The sequence below is a fragment of the Astatotilapia calliptera genome, chromosome 9 (assembly GCF_964374335.1).
Source record: "Astatotilapia calliptera chromosome 9, fAstCal68.1, whole genome shotgun sequence".
Taxonomy (NCBI): domain Eukaryota; kingdom Metazoa; phylum Chordata; class Actinopteri; order Cichliformes; family Cichlidae; genus Astatotilapia; species Astatotilapia calliptera.
The window spans coordinates 22624158-22641412 of NC_137430.1; the positions used below are offsets into that span (position 1 = coordinate 22624158).

General features: G+C 42.8%; 1 protein-coding gene across 1 annotated transcript; it reads right to left on the bottom strand.

Annotated features, from left to right (window-relative positions):
• Nucleotides 1-653: 653 nt before the first annotated feature.
• On the bottom strand, nucleotides 654-17155 carry LOC113029175 (uncharacterized). Its single transcript, XM_026179868.2, has 10 exons — nucleotides 17037-17155; nucleotides 8373-16404; nucleotides 8227-8293; nucleotides 7026-7083; nucleotides 6817-6925; nucleotides 6521-6652; nucleotides 5874-5963; nucleotides 2752-2895; nucleotides 2285-2469; nucleotides 654-2122 (listed from the first exon to the last, which is right to left on the bottom strand). Exons 2-10 carry the CDS (start codon nucleotides 16401-16403, stop codon nucleotides 1954-1956), a joined length of 8985 nt encoding a protein of 2994 aa, XP_026035653.2. The 5' UTR covers nucleotide 16404; nucleotides 17037-17155; the 3' UTR covers nucleotides 654-1953.
• Between the last annotated feature and the right edge of the window lie 100 nt (nucleotides 17156-17255).

Here is a 17255-nt window from a genome sequence, read left to right on the forward strand (position 1 = left end):
CTGCTCTGAGCTGACAGGAAGGAAACAATAACTCAAATACTTATTACAAGCAAGTTATGCAGAAGAGCATCTCAGAAGGACTGCAGCGGCAGAAGACCACACTCTGGAAACTGACTATACAAACAGTCTAACCAAAATCAGAAAAAGGGTTTCTGGTCTTAGGAGTTTTCATTAGGATCAGAATTTGACATAAAAATAAAAGCATGGATCCACCCCGCCTTCCAGTAACATTTCAGGCTGCTGATGGTGTGAGGATGTGGGACTTTTAATAGCAACTGGGCATCACCGAATCACCACAGAATTGCTGCTGACCATGTCCATTTGACCACAGTGTTCCCATCTTCTCATGGCTGCTTCCATGTCACAAAATTCAAATGATCACAAACATATTTCTTGAACATGACTCTTAATCAAGAGCTTGCTGAATTAAAATGGACCAAAATCTCTGAGGAATGTCGTTGATTCTAAGCCACAAAGAATTGAGGCAAAAGACTGGTAAGATGTACCCAATAAAATGGCCAGCGAGTGTATACTGACCTCGTTATTTGAAACTCTTTTAATATCAGAAGCCATGACTATAACAGCATTTACATGACAGAAAATTAGGAAAAATCCATACAAGGTCAAAAGCAGCTAATCAGAAACACCAAAAATGTTTTACATTTTACTTTTATTTAAATAAATATTTACATAACAGCTTCGTATAAATCAAATGTCTTTTTCTTACACAACCACATCGTTCTAAAATCAACCGCTTTAACAAGGAGGAAGAAGAAAATAAGAGGTGGATTACGATGATACTGTTAATCTGAAGAGAGGCGGGTTAATCTAAACCCCTCATGTTGATCACTGAGCAAATATCCCTGTTTTCAATCATAAAGGCTGAACCTGGTTGATATTTACCTTCACTCAAACACCATTTAACACGTGACACTTAAGAACTTGCCCATCTTTCATTATAAATCTTGTTATACTATGCATAAATCTACATGATAATTTGATATACATTTTAATTCATTGTTACTAAGGAATAGGAAGATGATAATCTACACTATTGGAATAAAAAAACAAAGCCAGATGCTACTTAAGAAGAACATGTGGCTAAAAAAGTAAAGAAAATAAATCAACAACTTAAGTCACACATGATTCATTCAGGCACAAACAAAGCAAAAGACAGCCTTGGTGAAATTTAAAGACACCACTCATACAGTTTAGGCTATAACGCCTCGCTAAACGGTGTACAGTATATGGCTCGGCTTGAGGGAAAAAAAGTCAGGTAATGTGATCTCAGAAGATCGGAGCACACAAATAATGCCCAAGCTACAGTTCTAACCCACATCTCTCTAATCAAGGTGTCGAAATTGTTTCTGAAATACTACAATAAAAACATGACAGTGAAATCAAAGTGTAGGAAACACAGCTTAACCCCTCAAAAGAAATTGTGCAGTTGTGCCCTTCAGGGATTATCGACGTCGCTTAAACACATCTGGAGACAACGGCAGCTTAACACACTCCACTACAGGAAACGGGTGTAAAAATGACAAAAACCGACTGAGGAACAAACTTGCAAATAACCATTTGTTTAATGCAGCAGGTTGATGGTTACGCTTCACGAGGATTCAAAAGATAAAACGATAAAATGCTCTTTGTTTTCTATTGCTGTCAGGTCATGCATGTAAACTCTATTCTCCTAATAAAACCAATTGTTTACTTAAAAATGTATAAAGAAAATACTCTTTTTCTTCAAAATACTATGCGGGGAAGGATTAAAGGGTGAAATATCATGTTTCAACAACACCTCGTTGTTTTCATCCTGAGATTTGAACCAATGTGTAACCCCTCCGAGGAGGTTTTTCTTTTTAAAACACACGTGAAGATTCAGTGTTTGGTGAGGATGTCCCACTGGTCGGTGAGTGTCTCAGATGAAGCCATCGTTACGGTATCCGAAGACCGTCATACTGCTTGGGTTTTGGGTTGGTGCGAGCGTGTCCCGCTCACAAAGTTATAAACCAAAAACTGGGAAGTGCCAAAATAATGCGTGGCGAAGAGTTTCCCGTCGGGAGTGGGGTCGGAGAAGGCGATCTCATCTTTGCTCAGGTATGAACCGTATATGAAATTATTCCTGTGCAGAAAAACAAACAAATACGAGTTGCATTAATATGACTTTGATTGTGTGTGTGTGTGTGTGTGTGTGTGTGTGTGTGTGTGTGTGTGTGTGTGTGTGTGTGTGTGTGTGTGTGTGATGATGACGATGAAATGACTGGCGGTTTGCAGCCGTACTGACCGGAGGCACTCGAGCATGCGCGAAGCGATGCCCTGACGTCTCATCACGCTGACCACCCAGATGCGACTGATGCCGCAGATGGCAGGCTCTGGCGTTGTGGAGCAGCACCAAGCTCTCTGACGTTCAAACATCAACTTCTCTCCCTCCGAACCCTCTGGCATGGGCTCTTCAATCACCCTGTACCCCTGTGAGCATGCACAATCCTCAGTAAACGTCACAGAATAAACGGACACTTACTGATAGCAGCGGTCGAACATCTGTTTATTGTATTATATCCATTTGGTCTGTCTAAATGCTCAGATACCTTAAAACTGTTACATGAGGAAGAAAGAAAGATTAGAAACACAAAACGCAATATTTTAGTTCATATTTTAAGCTATTTTAAACATCTGTATCAGCCAAGAATTTCATTTATCCCAATTTTTACATGATGATCATTCACAAATGTGCTCATCATCATCTCTTACCTCTTGTATGTGCTCAGCTATGAGACACCCAGCCACTTTCTTGTCATTAGAGATAAAGAGGAAGGTTTTGGTCTTTGAGGGACACTTGGTCTCCACCTGCTGGAAGCCGAGGTCATTGTCCACCATCTCCCGGATCTCCTCAACCTGAGGAACAGATTATTGTACATCCAAGAATCAGTATGCTAATGCAGGGATGATAAATATTGGAGCATATCTAAGGATACAGTCCAAGTGAGACTTGAGCACTTTTTTTTTTTTTTTCAAAGGCAGGGCAGACTTGGAGTATTGGTGTCACATTTACAAATGCAAGCTGAAAAACTGAGATACCCGGTTTTAAATTTCAGGAAAATATAACGAGCTAATCCAGATCCAGGCATTCTTGTGATGTGCTTTTCAGCCTTAGCAGAGGTTATGCAGTCTGTCTGCTCACATTTCAGCTGTTTACAGCTCTTTAAATTATTAAGTGCATAAGGGTGAATTCTCTGCTCAGACTCAGACAAACGCAGCAAAGTTGGCTGCTTACGTCACACAGAGACCCACAAACATGAATGAGCATTTTACTTGCTGAAGACAAAAACTGAGCGATGAAAGACCCTACAACAGTAAATAGCTTCAGTAAAAGCTTTGAGTTTCAGACCTTAGGCCCGAGCCACACAGGCCTAGAGACTGGCAAGGGATTCCCAGGTAACTGCTCGTTGCTAGCGGAAAAAAATTACCCAATCAGTTGGCGAGTTGTTGAAGGCTATTGGTGAATGAAATGCAAACACTCACCAAAAACTCACTAAAAAAGAAAAGAAAACATCCACCTTCAAAGCAAAGCCTTCACCCTTTAAAATATATTGGTTGCACCTCGACCCAACTAGAAAGAATGGCCCAGGACAGAAATCTCTTGAGATCTACCTGTGGCACCCCATACCCTGGGAGGGGTGGCGGGCAATAGTAGTAGTAGTAAATTACGACTTTTACTTTGAAGGGGAACATTCTCTGTTTCTGGTTTGTGTCCCACTTTCTCAAGTTTAACTTCAGCTTAGTGCTCAGTTATCAATTTGCAGGCAAGTCAACGTCTTCCTGTGTGATACTGCAAATGTTGGTATTGAACCAATACTAAGTAAATACAGAGCCAATACTAGCGATACCAATACTAATACTATTAACTTAAAAAAGCAGCTTATGTAAGGAACAGCAATGTGTCGCGATTTATGAGTCGAATCATCACTAATTTATAAATTCTGAACACATTTTAATGGCCACTAAATTGCTGTGATTTTTACTTTCCAAAGTACAAGCCACTTAGTAATACACACCTTTCAGTTTTTCATGCATTTTGAAACAGTTTGGTGTTTTTTTAGAAATGTAGAATTTAAATGCCTTCTGTTCTTTAAATGTGCTATAGGCTAGGGATGGGTATCGAAAACCGGTTCTTGTTGAGAACCGGTTCCACTGTTTCAATTCCTTGCAATTTTTTGCCATTTTTGCAAACGATTCCCTTATCGATTCCAGTCGCCCCAAATGACGTCACCACATTGCGGAGCGTCATTTACCTGGCAGGAAACATGGCGGCTCAAACGCTAAAAAGTTTGGTTATACTTTACGAGAACGGATTACAACAGGGCGCCTTGCAATACTTGCAAAGTAGATATTTCATTTAAGGGAGGAAACACTACGAATATGCAAAAGCATTTCCTCACAAAACACGTGATGACCTTAAATGAATGTCATGTTTTTAATTCCGCTCCGGACTCGTGAATCTCAACCCAGCAGCAGCGGTAACGTTTGCACGTCCTCTCCCTTTAATGCAGCAGGTAAATCATCAACTAACAGTGCATATTATGTTAGCGCGATCTGCCTTATTACAAAACCTGCCATTACTGTGCATTTAGGTGACCATGATGAGAGAGACAGAGTCTGGCTGGCTCAGATGCTGGCAGTTCTCGCTGCAGTCTGCCGGTAGCGTCTCCTTTCAGGCCAGGATAGACGAATGTCACCGAGCAGTGACTAAGTTTGTGGTAAAAGGCTTGCACCCATTTGCCACAGCAGATGCCCCCGATTTTCGGTAAGTGAATGTGTTTAATTGTAGGCAGGGACATTACTGGATATTCTTGTGTAATTGTTACAGAATAATTTATGTTATACTTTGTTATTGCTACAGAAGAATATTTATTTTATTATTTTACATTTACAACTTTTTTTCATGGGGACCCTGTGACACCCCATTGAAGAGCCATAGGCTGGATCTCTTAAGACCTCACTGTTGGGTTTGTAAGGCCATGCTACTCCTAAATTTCTATCTTGTTCAAAGAGAAGATATAAAACAAAGTTCTAAGCTAATCGACCTTAGTCGATTAGCTTAGAACTTTGTCTGAAACTCCTTTTTAAAAAAAAGAATCGATAAAGAATCGAATCGTTAAACAGAATCGAAAATGGAATCGGAATCGTGTAAATCTTGTCAATACCCATCCCTACTATAGGCTATAAATAAAATTTTAGTGCATGCTTGAGGTTTGTGTTTTTTCCATTTCCCCCAAAAATAATTTAACGCAATGCAGTGTGACACATACTGAACTTAGAGAGTGGAAACAAAATATCGATCATATCGTGCTAGTATCGATCTGATACCAATACCAGTGTTGGGATCGACACTATCAACACATTTGGATTGACCTGCCCACCTCTAGTGATCATGGGAATCTACTAGCAAGCAAAGCAATTGCAAGATTTTTGGTGCAGTACCTTCTTTGCAACACAAAGCAACCACTTGGCAACATGTCAGGGAATACACATTTTTCCCTAGTAGAGAAAAGTACCTATTGTTACCTTTTGCTAGGCCCGTGTGACTGCTACCTCAGACAGTCACTCCCTGCAAAGGATTCTCAAAAGAGTATTTTATTTAAATGTATTTATACTTATTATTCTGTTACACTTGAGGAGGTTGTTGCAACCTGTAGAATTACAGCAGTCTGTAATTCAACTGCATGCTGGCTATTTCATGTTAACTCGGTGGCAGTAAAAGACGGAGCCAAAAAATATAAAAACTGGGAACTTCTTGTTTTGGGGACCTAACTATCAATCCAGACATATAAGCCCTGAAGAGTTCACGCTAGCAAACGCTGGTGTAAACATACCTTCTTCAGAGCATATTTGGGATCATCTGGCAGGACGAGAATGATCTTGCCATCTGGAAACTCAGACAAAATCCTCTCCTTTTTCCAACCCTGACAAAAAAAAGGAAAGCAAAAAGAATAGAAAATATTTAATTATGTCATCTAAATGTCCTAAGTAGGTATTAATCCATTTTCTATATGCAGTCACTCCCAATCTTGGACAATTTTGGCAAATAGGCGCAAAACATTCCAGGTAATAAATCTTCTTATAAGCCGACAGAATCATTTGACGTAAACCAAATAAAATTACATTTTCAATTTAACTTTATTTACTGTCTCTTCTGCCACCAGAAAAGTCAGTAAGAATAAATCACACTTGAACTGAATAAACAAAGAGCTGTGCTGACCTACTTTTCTAGAGGTGGGAAGTTAGAAAATGTCCAACGGGCAATCCTAAGGAGGAATCTTATCAAATACCTGCAGTCTTGCTCACTGTAGTGCAGCATAGAGTGGAAGACGAGGGTCAAGACTCCCTTTATCAAGAATCCTCAGTTGTCCCTGCACTGCATTGTATATTTTTTGTAAACCATATCTATAAATTTGTTGGCATTTATTGCTCTGATCCAGGGAGTCAGTTTAACAGGCATAGGCATGTGACTTTCCCTCACCACATATTTGACGGCGCTGATGAACTGGTTGTGAAACAGCAAATGCTGAGATTCATCCTCGGGGTTGGCAGCAGAGTAGAGCATCCCACACACACTGCAGGCCACTGCTCCAAAATGCTTCTGTCCTGCATCCTGCGAGAACAAAGCAAAGCAATAAGCTCACTCTCAAGAATTCAATTTCACTTAGTTTTCCAGAGTGACAGAACACAGAAAGAACCCAACTTATGATCCATGTTTTCCATTGCAAAAGCGCAGGATTTAAAATGAGGTCAGAGGAAACTATCTCGTTCACTCACAATAACTGTTTGGGTGCCATCTTTGTCAGCCTCCTTTAGCTTCTTGACTTCTTTTTGCAGGCAAGCTTCGGAGAGAGGAGCCCCGCCATCCTGTGGCTTCACAGCTTTGCTGCGATTCAAAAACACATCGGGTTACTGAAGGTTTCAACCGCTAAGAAGCAAAAAACCCAAAATAAAACATGTCAAACAACTTTAGAAAAGCTTCTTACTCTTGACAAGGCTTTCCTGGTGTCTGCTCTGCTTCCTTCAAGCTTTCTGCTTTACTCTCTGGAGAAAGATCAACGTATAAAAGAAAGGATTTTACACAGCAACATAATTATACACACATTTAAGAAGGTTGTTGACAAAATACAATAAAAATAAAAAAAACTTAAAATATAAATTCCTAATTTACTTAAACAACATATTGAGAGTAAAATAAATAAATAAATAACATTTAGCGCTGATCTTGGAAAAGTTAATGCTTTGAAACATTAGTCAAAGATCCAAGACTGGACTTATATGACAACATGTGCTGCACTCGCGGTTAACTGATGAAAGAAGCTGAAATCTGAGGTGGACATAGTTTTATTGCCGTTTTTACCCTTTAAAGGAACGTGACCTTGTGGGTAACCTGTTCAGGTCCAGTGTTCGGCGATGTGAGACATAACACTACCAGCACAAAGCTGCAGACGCAACTAAGTGCACGCTGACAGGGGTGCTTACCTTAATGTAATCAGTATTTAGAGGCCTGAATTTCAACCTAACAGCTATCCAAACACTGCATGTTGTGTTTGCTGTCCTATAAGCAGGCAGATAAGAACCACGTTTATGCAACAGTGTCGGCCTGCCAGGAAGAATAAGCTGGTTAAAGATGAGAGATGTGAATTTCACTTTTTTAAAACATTTCTATGCATTTATTTTGATTAAGGTGAAGTAAGAAACAACCTAAAAGAGCAGGATTTAAAATGTGTGTTGCTTGCCTCATTATTTTGATAAATTATTCTAGTCTATGGCCTAATTCAAATCTGAATGATAAAAATTAACTTTTTTTTCTCATAAAAAATTGTGGATCGTACACTGGTAGTGCAGCCCTCTACCATAACTGAAAATACAGACTCTCTGGATGCTTGATCCAGATTAACTGGAGGTATTTTCAAGAAACCAAGATGATGCCTCCCAACTTTTCTTTTTTCCATTTCACATGTATTTGTGAAGCTTATGTTTTCTATTTTTCCTCAAAATAATAAAGAGTCTGAATCTGAATTAATCACGTCTACGTTGGGACACTTCTGGTAGCACTTTCAGGCAAACCTCTCCATGACTTTTTGAGTAATCCTGCTAGCAGACACTGGCACAGACAGGTAGACAATCTGGACGAGCTGATGGAGGTAAATCTGAGTCAGGATTGCAATTAATATACACAGATACCTGTAAGCTTGTCAGACACTTTGGCGCTCTCTTCAGGTGGAGCTGATGAAAGTGGATGAGCTGCATTCTGTGTATGAAAGAAAAAAGGTAAGTAACATGTACAGCGCCTGTGACACTGATCATAGAATAATTTATTTCTGACTTACCTTGCACTTGTCGTTTTCTTTACATGCGGGATCTGTGGGTCTCTGAGGCACTGAAATTGCACCAGCCTTAGAGGCAGCAGGCTTCATCCCAGATGTGGCTGCAACAGCAGGCCGAGCTGCAGGTGAAGCAGATGGTTTCAGCTGTGTTAGATTTGCATCGGCACCTGCAGTCTTCAGCTGAGGTGAAACAGAAGCTGCAGGCTTGGACTGAGCTGGAGCTGAAACAACTTTAGACTGAGTTGCAGTCGGGACTGGAGACTTTAACGGAGCATTCGCTGAAGAAGCAAGTTTGGATGAAGCTGCAGTTGCAGCTGTGGCCTTAGACTGTGTTGCTGGTGCAACAGCTGGGTTTAACTGTGCGGGCTTTAACTGAGCTGGAGCTGCAACAGAGGGCTTTGACTGACCTGAGATCTGCCCAGCAGGCTTGGTCTGAGCTTTGAGTTTTGCCTGGTTGGCAAGTTGCGCTGTGAGCGTGGGCTTTGATAGTAGAGTGGGTTTAGGCTGAGCCGAAGGGTTTGACTGGAGGCCGGGTGGTTTCGGCTTTGCTGGTAATGGGTCATCATCCAGCTCAAAATCGTCAGGAGAATATTTCGGCCTGGGTCTGTATGGCTTGTACTCAACTTCCATTTTCAGTTTCTGAGCATTAAGTCCGTTGGGCATGGGAGGTGGTATTGCTGGGAGGGTTCTCTTGGTTCCTGATCTTGTGACTTTTGGCGCGGGCTCTGGAGTAGCTGCTGCTTTAGTAGTCTGAGCCTTGCTTTGCCGTGTAGTTCTACGGTTTTCAGTACTAGGAGGCTCCGTTTTAGAGGCTTCAGGTTTGCCAGTTTCAGTTTTAGGGGGTTCAGTTTTAGGAGTTTCAGTTATCGTTGGTTGTTTTTTGGAGGTTTCAGCTTTAGTGGGTTCAGTTTTAGTGGGTTCAGTTTTAGATGGTTCAGTTTTAGCCAGCTCAGCCTTAGGCTCATTCTTGGGAGCTTCTGCCTTCGGTGTAGCAGGTTTGCTAGATGCAGAAGGACTCAGTTGGGAGGTTGCTGGACTGGCTGCAGGTTGAGGAGGAGGTGTGGTAACAGGGCTCACTGGAAAAAGAGAGGCAGCAGAAAAAGGTGCCTGCCAATCCATGTCTGAGAACATCTGATTTGCTTGGTCAGACTTTAGTTTCTTCACACGTGCCCACGACATTTTCTCTCTCTGCAGCTCGACCTGTCTGAGTCTTTGATATCGAGTCAGCTTCTTTTTCTCGTGGACTTTCAGCGGCACTGAAATCTGCGTGATGAAGAAACGTCTCTTTGGAGGCTCGGCGGAAGGCTGAGTTTCGGCTGAATCAGCCGTTGAGGGCTGGGCTGGGGGGGCCTCAGGAGCAGGGGTCACCGAAGGAGGGGCGCATCCCTCTGGTCCAGCAGGAGTTGCGACATTAACCGTGTTGGCATCTTGCGTGTTAACAGGCAGGCGTTCCTTCTTGCTGGCTTCACTCTTGGCTGCTGCTGCTGCCGCTTGTTTTTCTTCTTCTATCCTCTTCAGCAGCATGCTGTCTGTGGCAATGTCCTCTGCGATCTCCTGACACAGGGCTAAGAGATTCAGCTGCTGCCTATTTGCACTTCTCTTAGCTGCCGCAGCCTTCTGCTCAGCCAGAGCTGCGAGGCGAGCTTTGGTTCTCGCTTGCGTGTTCATTTCTTGTTTCTTGGGTTTTTCTGGCTCTTGAGCTTTCTTTTCCTCTTCGGTCTTTTCAGCTGTGCTGTTTTGCTTCATGTCAGGCCCACTAGTGTTACATATGTACTTCTCATTCACCTTTTCCTCAGGCAGGCCTGCCTCGGCTGTTTCTTGTGGCTTTTCTACTACTGCAATGTCACTGTCTTCATCATTCTCTTCCTCCACCACTATAATCTCATGTCCGATCTCGATGTCCTCTAGAATCTGCACTTCTTGTATGTCCAGGTTATCTTGAGCATCCTCTATCACCACTACATTAATGTCTTCAATCAGGCTTTGGGGTTCAGAGTCATGGGAGGTATTCATGTCCACCATGTGAGATGACTGGTGGTCAGAAGGCTGAATAACCTGAACGTCTTCCTCCACAGGTGAAATGTTTGTCTCCTGCTCTGCTACCTCCCCTGAACTAGCCGCCGCTTCAGTAAACACAGTTTGCTCGGAACCATTTAAAGTCCTCTCACTCTCCGCCTTCTCCTCCATCGACTCACTTTCTGGATTCACCTGCTCTGAAAGAGAGGCCGCCAGACCTGATTCGGTTGCAGCTTGAGTGACGATATCAAAGTGAATTTCACTCTGTGGGACTGGCTCTAAAATCACATATTCCTCAGATGCACCACCTGGTACCTCAAATTCAGTGGAGGATGTAGTCGTTGTTGGTGGAGTTGTTGTTGTTACCGTGACGCCCGCAGCTTCCTGAACGCCAGCATCGTGCTGCACCTGCTCAGAAAACTCAGTGGCTCTGATGCACTCTGAAATGCCATTTCCTTCACTTTTCACTGTCATTTCACTCTTCACTTCTGCAGCATCTCCTGACCCTCCATCTGCCACGCTCATGTCACTGCCAGAACTGATCGGTGCAACTTCTTTCACATCCACGGTAGCGTTAATCTGCTCCAACTGTGCTGGCTGCGCTTGTACTTCCATTTCAACCCCTGCCTGGCTGTCTGGGACACAAATTTCCTCCTTAGCAACCTCATTTACCAGCTGCATGCCACCAATTTCTCTGTTGTCTTCATTACTGGAAAAGTTTGTTTCCATCTGTTGAGCCTCTGTGCATTGTATATCTAATATAGAAACGGCATCGTGCTTCTCTGCTGCCGCTGCAGACACATCACGATCATCATTACTCTCTGGGCTACTAATGGGCTCGTACACTATCTGGTTTTCATGGGGCCCGACCGCTGACTGATTAACCATCTCAATCTGCTCCTCAGAAGGCTGAATTACGACATTGTTGTTGTCGGTTTGCCCACAAACAAAAAGCATTACTTCGCTGCTATCCGCTCCTCCTCCTTCAATGTTACCAACAGATCCGTCAGCCTTGACCTCATTAAACATTTGGCTCCCCGTTTCCTCTTCTAACACTGAAGCTTCCCTTTCTGTTGATTCACTTGTTATATCCACGTCAGCACGAGGCCCTCTCTGTTTCTGAATTTCTAATAAGGCTGTAGTGTCTTCATTTATTTCCTCAGTAACATTACTTTGCTGTTTTGTTAGATAAGGACTCCCTTCTGCAGTAGTTTCTAAAATGTTAACACATTCAGAAGCAGGCTCTTCCTCATTTCTAGTCTCACAGCGTGCAGACATAAGATCTTCCTGAACGTCACCGACCTCCTGATTTCCATCGTTGTGTACTTCAACGTCAGATCTTTCTTCTCCTGATTCTGTTGTCTGCACTTCCATTTCTCCTTGATTCTCAACAGCGCTTAAGCTTTCCTCGTTAACCTCGACATCCTTTTCCTCGCACTCTGTCCCGGTCAAATCTTTTTCCACTTCAGTGTCTGTAGTGAGTTCGCTGACCTCTTGACCTCTCTGATTTTGTTTATTTGTCAGATAAGTAATCTTCTCTGGTGCTTCTACTGTCTGTATTTCCATTTCTCCTGGACTCTCAGTAACACTGACACATTCAGCATCGACCTTGTCATCCTTTTCTTCAGTATTAATGAAATCTTTACCTGCCTCAGTGTCTGTTTTGAGCTCAGTGGTCTCCCGATCTTTCTTACTTTGTGTTTCTGGCACATTCTTTAGATCAGAAACCTCCTCCAGTGTTTCTGTTGTCTGCACTTCCACTTTTCTTTGACTCTCAGCAGCAATGACACAGTCGGCCTTAACCTTATCATCCTCCTCTTCACTCAGAGCATTAATAAAGTCTTTCTCTACTGTAGTGTTTATAGTCAGTTCACTGACCTCCTGACCTTTCTGGCTTGGGTTATTTGTTGGCTCAGATGTCTCCTTTGGTGCTTCTGTTGCCTCCATTTCCACCTGACTCTCAGCAGCAGTGACACAATGTGCTTTGTTGGGGTGATTTGTGGGATTCCTTAATCCTTTGTGGACTTCTTTAGATATGTCTCCCGTAGGTTCAGCGGCTTCCTGTATCTCCTGGCTGTGTGCTGAAATAGAAATATCTGCTATTAATGTATCCTGCTTTTTGTTTTCATTCTCTGCACCAGTAACAGGCTCTGTATGTACGTCTGTGCTCCGTTCACAGACATCTTTGCTCGTCTGATTTTGTATTTCCGCTGCAGGTGTGCTAGAAATCTCCTCTGATGCAGCTGCAGACTCCATGTCGACTTCATTTAGGCTGTTCTCACTTTGTATTTCCACTGAAATCTCTTGTGTCGATTTAGCCTGCTCTTCCATTTCAATTTCTCTCTCTGGGACAGCGACGGGCTGCGTATATGAATCTTCTGTGTGTTCACTGACATCCTGACTCTTCTGCTTATGCGTTTCTGCTGCTGGTGGGATACAAAGCTCTTCTGATGTTGTTGTGGTCTCCATCTCCACTTCAGATAGACTTTTGCCGCATTGTACTTCCACTGAAATCTCTGCCTCTGATATCGATGGAGCCTGTTTTTCCATTTCATTTTCATTCTCCGAGACACTGATGGGCTGCATGAGTATGTCTGTGTTATGTTCAATGACATCCTGGCCCTTTATTTCCAATGCAGGTATGCTAGCAACCTCCTCTGGTGTTTTCTGCTCCGCATCCACTTCATTTTGACTTTGCACCAGCTGGATTTCCACTGAGGTGGATTCTTTAGGGGAGTCTGGTGTTGATGTCACTGACTGTGTATGTACATCTGTGCTATATTCTGTGATAACCTTGCTTATCTGACTTTGGATTTCCACTGCAGGTATCTTAGAAACCTCCTCTGAAGGTGCTGCAGACTCCATACCCACTTCACTCTGAATTTTCTCACTTTGTGCTTCCACTGAAGGGACCACTTCGGAAATCTCTGGTGTGGTTTTAGCCTTTTCTTCTTTTTTGTTTTCATTTTCTGCAACAGTCACAGAGTCGATCTGCATGCCTGCACCATCTTCACAGACATCCTGACTCGTCTGGGTTTCTGTTTCCACTGCAGATGTGTCAGAAACCTCCTCTGATGTTGTTGCAGTTTCCATCTCAACTTCATTTTGACTTTTCTCACTCTGTAATTCCATCATAGAGGCATGTCCGGTAAATTCTATTGGCGATTTAGGCTGATCTTCTGTTTTGTTTTCGTTCTTAGGGACAGTCACAGACTCTGTATAAACTGTGTCTGTAATATGTGCACCAACATCCTGATTCTCCTGGTTTTGTATTTGCGCTGCAGGTATGTTAGAAACCTCCTCTGATGTTGCTGCAGACTCCATCTCCACTACTTCTGGACTTTTCTCACTGTGCACTTCCACTGAATGAGCTGCTTCAGAAATCTCTGGAGTTAGTGTCACACATTTATCTTCATTCTGCACAGTTTGGAAATTTTCAATCATTGAGTCTTCTGTAATCTCTTTAGGGATGTCGTCTGTATTGCATTCATTGATTTCATGATTTTTGTGACTTTGTATTCCTGCTCCAGGTGCAATGTCAGAACTCGTCCCCAATGTGGTCTGTAGCTCCACTTCTGTTTGACTTCTCTGGATTTCCACTGAAGCGGATGGATATGAAACCTCCATTGTTAATTTTGTCTGCATTTCCACAGATTGCACATTTTCAACAATTTGATCCATGTGTGATTCAGCTGTGGTAGATTCACTGTCCACCTGGCTCATCTGATGCGTTTGCTCAATGTTACAGATCTCCACTGATGTGGTTTCAGCCTCTACATCGTCTGGTGTTTCCATTCGTTTTTCCACAGCAGCAACACATTCAGCTTCTTTGCTGCTCTCATAGTTTGCAGTCCTCAGATCTTCCTGAACTTTGTCACTCGTGGCTTCGCCGTCTGGCCTCTCCTGGTTTTGTACTTCCACTTTAGCTGCTGGATTACTAACCTCCAAAGCTGATAAGCTCTGTGTTTGTATTTTCTCTTGGCTCTCAGACCCATCAGCACATTCAAAGGTTTTAATGTTGTCAGATTTATCATCCATAACATGAACCTCTGTGGATTCGGCTGTAGTAGCGTTGCAGATTTCCTGGGTCTCAAGAATTTGCACTTCTGTATTAGAAACTTCTGAAATCACTATGTTCTGTGTTTCTATTTTAGTTTCAGTCTCAGCTCCACTACTATGTCCAAAGCTCACAGAGTGTTTGTCTTCCATAATTCTACAGTTTTCTCCCACATGATCCTCATGAAAGTTTGTAGATATGTCTGCAATAGGTTCAGGAGCATCCTGTTTTTCCTGTCTTTGTATTTCCACTACAGAAATCTCCTCTGATGCTGCTGCAGTCAGTATATCCATGTTGATCTGGCTGCTTGCTGCAGTGACACAAATCATGCTCGTGTCTCCTTCTGTGCTCTCAGAATCTTCTTTAACTCCATCATCAGGCTTTTCTGCAGTGTTGTCAAAAAGTCTGTGGTTCTCCTGATTTTGCAGATCTACGCTAGGTGCTATCTGACCGTCTGGAACTGTAAAACATTCGGAAATCACTTCTCTTTGAACAGCCTCGCAATCAGGAGTCAATATTTCAGTGCAGCTGTCAGTCATCACACAGTCATGGCTCAGTTGTCTCTCAACCAAACCTCCAGGACAAGAGACGACCTGAGTCAACTGGAAGTCAGCTTCTTTTCCATCGCTTTCTTGAAGATCTTCCTCAGACCTTATGACTATTGTTTCCACATCAACACACGTGTCGGTAACTGCAATTGGCACGTCATCCTGCGTGTCTACAAGATTTGATTCCCCGTCGGAAGTAGCGAGAGCTCTGACAATGTCTGCTTGAGTCTCATTCTCTGGAATACCACTTTCCACAAGCAGCTGTTCTGATGCAGAGTTGAATTCGTTACTAAGGGCTGCAGATATGGTGGCAGATTCAGTTGATCCCTTAGCTGTACACTGAACACTCAATTTATTCTCTCCAGAAACAAACTGTGTGGTTTCATTTGTTTTAGTTTCAGTTCTCAGACTCTCTGACATGCAAGACTGTTTTTCATCTTTACACTTTGGATCCACCTCTCCAGCAGCCAAACTTAGTGTTTCCATTGATGATGGTAGTGTTTTATCATCTAAATCCTTTTGAACGAACTCTTCCTCATCCTTCTTTTCAGCCTCGGATATGAGATGGTCTGAAATGTCTCTTGATGATGCTGGTGTTTCATTATCTACACCCTTTTGGCTTTCTACATTTTGTAATTCTTTATGTTTACTTTCATTAGCTGAAGACTCAAATTTGGTGTCTGTTACAGAGACCGTAGTTTCCTTTGACACCTCCTGTGGTGCAATAGCTGATATTTGTGGTCTCTCTTGCTCAGTAAAAGATTCTGCAGATTCTTTTTTAATGTTCTCATTTGCCTCATCTGTAGTTTCAAGACATGGTGAATCTGTGAATATACCATAATTGTGGTCCATCTGTATGGGGTCCTTAGGTGGAGAAGATAAACCTTGACTCGTATCCTCGGAGACAGAAGGAGACTCTTCCGTCTTTCGCTTGGCTTTGACTCGATTTGAGTATTTTCTGATGCAGCGGGCCTTGTCTTCATCATCCCTTTCTCTGAAGAAGTCAGCCTTACTACCATCACTACTCAACTCGTCAGAGTCCATGGAGGCAGTTCGCTTCAGGGAGGTTTTGGAGTTCGCTTTCGGTGAGGGAGCTTCTCCACAGGAGGCACTTGTGGCTTTCTGGAGCTTGGCTTTTTTGACAGGTGGGTCAGGGGAAGTTTTGCTGGAATCCTTCAGAGGCGAGCTCTGTTTGGGGGACTTGGCTAGTTTATGTCCCCCTTCCGGTGAAGCACAGAGTTTTTTCTTAGTCCGTGGGGCTGCTGTCTTTTCTTTCATATTTCCTGTGTTGTTATGTGACTGATTATTGGCGGCTGGTACAGTTTTGGATGGCGCAGCCTCTCCGTCCTCATCCAACTTCCTTATCTTGGACTGCGAGTCTGGAGGAGCCGATCCTCTCTTTGAGGCCGGCATTCTGCAAAATATTTCACAAAAACATGATAAAGCTGAGGCGAGGACTTACAAGGAAAATAATCCTGTAGTTACAAAGTAATTCACTTTTTTTCCAGCATCATGGATTTTCTCAGTAAAATGGGAACACCTCCTTTCTTGGAAATGATAAGCAATGATAAGGTAATTATAAGCAAATCCATCAACTATTACCTATTTCTTCCACAAGCAACAAAGCTGGCTAACGTTTGACATAAACAGTGATAAATCGTAAACTAGGAGGCTAACGAGTCACACAATGTACGATCTACTTTCACGCACTAATTCCCCATCTACGCGCCTTATTTCATTAGCTGTCTGGCAGCCAGCAGGTTTTACTGTCACTCGGAGTTCATCAGACACTCAGAAATGGTCAGTTAGCTAGCTGAGCGTGGCTAGCGTGCTAGCTGGAAGTCCACAGTGATGGAAGCTAACAGCTAACAGCTAACAGCTAGCAGCAGCAGCAGCCAACTCGCAACAAATGAGCGAACCGAGCCTCGCTGCTCCAAATCAGCCTAAAGAGCGGCGGGACACACCGAACACAGCCCCCACACAGTAGTCCTCACGATACTAAAGTCAGCGAACAGGTAAAGCACGGCATTCGTCCATGAAACTCACTTTGATGTTTTCTTTTTCAACAACAGCTGTTTTTTTCTTTTTTTTTCCGTGAATAAAAATTAACTGTACTTCCGGAGGGAAACGGCGGATATGACGTAGAAGCACTCATTGCGCCCGCAAAATCGAGATTTGTAGTTTTTGAAGAGGAAAATTTAATCACCCAATTCAGTCACAGCTTTAAAACGGTTTCTACTGATACTGATAATTACAGTCTAATTA